Raw genomic sequence first — 6327 nt, 5'->3', positions numbered from 1 at the left:
GCTACCATATAAAATATTAAAACTTACCCTATCAAAATCCAGCAACGGGAAATATTAAAATAATCAAGTTTTCCAAATATAAAAAAAAACAACCACGAGTACAAATTCACAAACAAGAGATTAAGCAGAGTTTTAAAGATATCATATATTTAATTAAATTTAAACATTAATTTTGTTATGCTTGAAGTTGTACGTAAGAAGTACTTTGATATCAAGCTTGATAAATAACTAGTAATTATGAGTCAAACGGAATATTTTTAACCAATTTTGTAATACATTTACATTCGACAACTTGGAACCAAAACTAATTGATGCTTTTATGTCTAGTTCTTTAGATCCTCTTCAGTTCATACCAGGCGTGAGATTTAACGTTATAAACTTTACTAAGTCAACAATTTATTTTAGCTTATTTACTTTATTATCAATCGGTGAATTTAACAACATGATTACTTGTGAGTTAGATGAACATTTATTATGTGTGAAATGTATGTACCTGATTTGGCCAAAATTTTCATATTTTAATCATAATTTACAAAAGTGTATACCCAAATTACAGAAAGTCCAAAAGAAACAATTAAATCATCAATGTATGTGCTCACTATAAAGTATCACCTTTTCGAAAGGTATTTAAGACCAGACGTCTTCTAATTTTATATCAAGATGACTTCCGAAGACTGCAGATCGTCATATAACCCGGTATAAACATGAATATAAAAAGATGGCAATCACGTGCCATCAGATTTTTGTAGGTCTGCTTGATGTATTCTTCTAGGTTAAGAATAGATTTAAATCATTGTATTACTTGTTTAAGAAAATATATTGTTGGCCAGATAGACCAACGACATGGTTTTCCTGGCGGCTACCTTTTCCCCTTCATAATATATAAAATCTGTTCTATTCAAATGAATGAACCACATGATACACACTTCCACTAAAAGTCAAAAAAAAAGTTGTATGAATTCGGTATCGAATGAGTTGAGTAATTGACTCGCAATCCATAGATAGAGGAAGATATGGTATGAGTGCCAATGAGACAACTCTCCATCCAAGTCACTTTTTTTTTTAAGTGAACCATTAAAGGTCAAAGTACAGTCTTCAACACGGAGCCTTGGCTCACACTGAACAGCAAGCTATAAAGGGGACCCAAAATTACTAGTCTTAAGCCATCCAAACTGGAAAACCAACGATCTTATCTTTATATAAAAAAAGAGAAACGTTTGATGTGTTTGAGCTTTTGAATTTACCGTTTGCTCATGGACTGTCCGTTTAGAATTTTTCTCGGAGATCAGTCTTTTTGATAATTTACTTTTTGATATGAAATATTAATGGTTCATACAGATATAGAAAATTTTGTGATCCTCTTTCAGACACCTAAACTTCACATTATATAGATTTTTAAAAAACATATATGCTGCGTTTTAAATCCCAGAACAATGAAAACAGTCCAATATTATGTATGACGACTAAAACATGAAAAACCCACATTAAAAAGAAAAGAGAAAAACAAATTCGAAATGTAGTGTCTTTATAAATAAAACAATTCTGGTGGAGAAATCAAATAAAAAATAAGTATTGAGGGGAATATGTAAGCGTGTTATAATTTGGACTTGTTAACCAGCTAATTGTCTAATTATGAAATAGATAATAAGACTGTAATGTATTCAACCGGTATCGGTGATTTTTTTTTCTGATAGTTTCCATTTTTTTTTTTATGAAAATTGATTAGTTTTACAATTAGCGTTTCATTTCATGACACTTTATAGTCCCTGTTTTTCTCTTTTGTTTCAATTAGCACACAATGTATCTTTTTATTAGTGAAAATATCTTCTAGTGTTTTACTTCAAAAATTAGAAGGAACATAATTTGTTAGGACTGCATTTTGATTCTATTTTAGTACTGCCATACACAAAGGAAACGAAATTTACGACACTTTTGTTGTTCTTCCAATTTATGCAACAAATACGACATTACTACATCTGCGACCAAGTTAACTAGTAAAGCAACATCCACAATCAAACCCTCTACAACAGTTCAAAGTGCTACGACCACTTTACACCACACTACAAGTAAGTGAACTTTATCTTTTATGAATTCTCTCACATTGTTTCCATTATCTCCGGGCAATACCCGATATGTTGTCGAGGTTACATAACGACAAAAACATCCATTTACACATTCTCAAAAGCGAATCGTGTTTTTTTGGAGTTTTGACACATGAATCTCAATCAAAGATATTTATTAAACGTGAAGCTTCTTTAACCATACACTCTGGTGCAAACCCATAGTTCTCTGATACAAAAATAATCGTGATCCTTGGATTATATTTAAATGATACCATATATGTTATGTTTTAAGGATTAGTGATTTAAATGACAATCCACATTCCTATGGAACCCAATAAACAGATGACAACCCCTCATTGAAAAATTCAATGTATGAGGACTACAAAGATTATCTATATATTCTAATGAAAACAGCTACAGTCTGCATCATAAATTTACTAACACCAAGAAATTACAAGTGATGGTCGATTGAGAACTAAACTTGACGACAAATAAATATTTTCCTATCGTGAACTTTCCGTGTTGTTTATTCTTTAGTTTTCTATGTTGTGTCATGTGTACTATTGTTTTTCTGTTTGTCTTTTTCATTTTTAGCCATGGCGTTGTCAGTTTGTTTTAGATTTACGAGTTTGACTGTCCCTTTGGTGTCTTTCGTCCCTCTTCCATTTCTCTTTTATGTTAACATTTCAGAGGCGCATGGGATAATATATCTCAAGTTGATACAATAGTTCAGGAGTTTCTATCATCTTTTTTCTTGGTTATGATTTGCTGAAGGAATTAATGGAATCAATGTTTTAAGGGGGACATGGACTTATTCTTGTTGACAGTTATAAGGAGGCTATCATGATTTACTTTAACGTTGAGGAATATGGATATGATATACATGTAGGATACTACCTTTTTTTCCGATAGTTGTGAAATCATGGAAAGCGCCTTGTCACATACAAGTAATGGGTTCTTGCCATGAGTATTATATTGAGCACAACTAGTAAAGTAGGGATTGAATACCCTTCTTAGCAACTATAGGTTTTTGGTTAGGGTTTATGCTTTGGTTTTCTGTGTTGTTTTGTGAACTGTGTTTTTTTCTTGGTTAGAGTTTTGCCATGATGTTGTGCTTTGCTCTTCGACTGAGGGTTGTGCATAAACCACATTGTATCTGTTCTCTTTTTCTTTAGACGCCGGTATTTATTCCGAACACATGTAGTTTTTCACATATCCTATCATTTTTGTTTCTCTCTAATCCTATACTAACATAAGCTTATGCAACTATTATCAACAATTACTTTTCGCTAAACAAATTAAACAAAAATATCGAGCTCAAAGGCAAATTTAAAAAGAGAAAGTTAACGGAATAAATGAAAATAACTGCCAAATTCCTGACTTGTTACAGGTATTTTACGATGCAAATTAACGTATCTAAAATTTGTTCGTTGTGTTAATGAAAGACATTTAATAAATTTTCAAATATCTTTTTTCCCACTAGTTAAGCTTACTTTTATTTAAATTTCATTTCTAGTCAATCATAATTATGACTGCAATGGTGGACATTACTACCGATGGAATGGACATGGGTACTGTATTTTGTCCTATACAAGCCAATGGAAAGTTGACAGCCATGCCCATGACGTTGTACGTATATCATACCTAAATGCGAACAAATATAAGAAGTGTATTTTTGTTATAAAGATAGTAAACTAGATGTTTCGGTATTGTAAGATATTAAAGCAGGAAGACTGTCACTCGGATATCGTAGGCAGGAACAAACAAAGATCGAATAAATCACAGACGTTGTAAAAATATCTATGCTTACAAAGTATGAAATGAAAAAGGAGAAAAGATGCCAAGGGCGTTACAACAATTATAAAATCAACGCAATGACTGAAAAAAAGATAACGAACAGAAAGACAGTACCCCTGATAAATTTTAAAATTTAACTAAGAATTGAGTAACTTATTTTTAAAAAAACCCAGTAGTTAACATATGTGCTCTATAAAATATACCTGTTGCTCATAGTACAATTCCAGTGATTCGTCGAAATCGGTGATATCATACTGTCGTTAAAACTGGAAATAAACTATATCCAATACTCATAAAGATATGATCCTTTTCTGAAACTTTAATGAAACAGAAATCATATTTGAAGACTTTCCTAGACCTTGTTTATGTTTTCGTACTTCAAAAGACAATAACAGCACATATCAATGACCGTACCGCATATTTTTAATTGCTTATGGAAGTTTCTGGTAATTCAGAAATTTCTCAATATATTTACTTGGTAATTGTAGGATAATGATAGGTTAGCAAACATTGCTATTAAAAACTTGCAAAATACGTAAAATCAAAAACTTGGCAATATTTCTATAAATGGTTTTGTTTGATTTCAGGATCCTTGTATTCAACTGCATATGAAAATGATAACTCTGGAAACTGATCAAGAACATGATGCAGTCATCCATTTTGTTAGAGCTATTTATAAATGTAAGTTCAGTAACTCTTTGTATTGAGATGGTATGTGAGTACCGTGCCAAAACTTAATTTGTTAAATACTATTTGAAAAATTAGATAAATATAACAGATCTCCCACAGATACTGTGGGTCTCACGTGTTAGCATTTCAATATATTTAGATATTTTAAGTTATTTTTATAAATTTATATATTTCACCACAACACTAGTATTAGGTCGTCTTTTGTATTGATTTATATTTTTTTCTCTCTCTAATTTCAAGATGTATTTTAAATGCTTAAAATTATTAACTATATTTAGTCTGTAATAAATTGTACCCTGTTTGTAGGAGTTGGTTGAGTATTTACTTTTCAAGTGTAGGCATTTATTGGAGACATCAAAAATATTACATAATTTAATTCAAACAATTGCTTTTATATATGAATAGATGTCAGACGAACAATAAGTTGACATGAATTGATTCTAAATTTCCGATACATGTTTCTTTTATTGCTTTATGTTAACCCTATGTTGGAAATAGTTTTTAGCTAGAACGTCTTTAACTTTGAAAAAAAGAACTCCACAAGATCTGGAGTGATCCATAATCCCATCTACTCAGGGTAAATGAAGTCAAGAGTAGTATACCGCTGTTCAAAGTCATAAATCGATTGAGGGAAAACAAATCCGGGTGTCAAACTAAAACAAAGGGAAACTCATCAACTATATGAGGACAACAACGGACCAGAATTAATGAATGCACCCAAAACAAACACCATTGTAACGTACACAAAAACAAACTGCCATGTACACATGTATTTTTCTTGATTAGTTCGTATTGCGAGATTTGAGTTTGTATTTATAATATCGACCTGAGTGAATTGTACAACTTAGTAGTTTTTATAATGATATTCCCCTACTAAGAGAAAAAACTTATTGCAATTAAAAAGTGAAATAGCGAAAAAAAAAAAACTCAGAAGAAAATTCACAACGGGAAGCCCGTCATCAAATTACAAGATCAAAAGTTTCATCACATCAAACGAATGAATAACAAATGTCATATTCCTGACTCTGGATAGGCATTTTATTATGTAGAAAATTAAATGGTAACAGAAACATACTTCTTGCTCTGGAATGGCCGTACATGCAATTAATATAGGAAAAGGAAATGTGGTATGATAACAAAAGGTCCAATGTCTCCCTGAGCATAAATGTAGTAGGTGTAAGCAGTCATATGTCAGTTTACTCCCTTCAACGACGAGGAAGACCCATGTCATAATAAATTTATTATTGACCATAATTTAGAAAAAGAAGTTTTAGGATAGTGCATCAATAATATAAATATGATCTATTATTTTATCATCAAGACCAGGGTACTGTATGGCTAGGTGCGAAATTTTATCCTGAAAACCATACTCGCTGGCATTGGCTTTATAATGATCATGGAATAAGCGCTCATAACTCACACTGGGAATCACGTACGGAGGAACAGGAACATCAATGCCTTGGACTGCACGGAGATAAATGGGGGAGTGATGACTGTACTCAGCATTACCCTCACTTGTGTGAGAAATCACTGTAGAACAGTACTTAAAATAAAAAAATATCAGGAATTGTTTTTTTTATAAATATTAAAGGATAGATACACTAGTACTGTTTCGAACAAATATTTACATCAAATGAGTCACAAAATTAAAAAAAAACCACAGATATAAACCTGGTATCTATGATGAGTTAATTCATATACATGTTTTTGTTAGGTTGTTAGGTTTCCTATATAAATCTTTTTATAACAAATTCATTTTTTCGAAGGGTGTGAGTAA

The 6327-nt window shown here is 31.4% G+C and overlaps 1 protein-coding gene across 1 annotated transcript; it reads left to right on the top strand.

Moving 5' to 3' along the window:
- Positions 1-718: 718 nt before the first annotated feature.
- LOC134688041 (uncharacterized) lies at positions 719-6117 on the top strand. The gene is made up of 5 exons (XM_063548509.1): positions 719-745; positions 1895-2066; positions 3580-3692; positions 4448-4541; positions 5872-6117. The coding sequence occupies exons 1-5, from the start codon at positions 719-721 to the stop codon at positions 6084-6086; spliced, it is 621 nt and encodes a 206-aa protein (XP_063404579.1). The 3' UTR covers positions 6087-6117.
- The last annotated feature ends 210 nt before the right edge of the window (positions 6118-6327 follow it).

This window comes from Mytilus trossulus, chromosome 10 (assembly GCF_036588685.1).
Source record: "Mytilus trossulus isolate FHL-02 chromosome 10, PNRI_Mtr1.1.1.hap1, whole genome shotgun sequence".
In the NCBI taxonomy this organism is placed as follows: domain Eukaryota; kingdom Metazoa; phylum Mollusca; class Bivalvia; order Mytilida; family Mytilidae; genus Mytilus; species Mytilus trossulus.
Note: the sequence above shows the minus strand (reverse complement) of the source record. Positions and strands in the feature narration are given on the sequence as shown.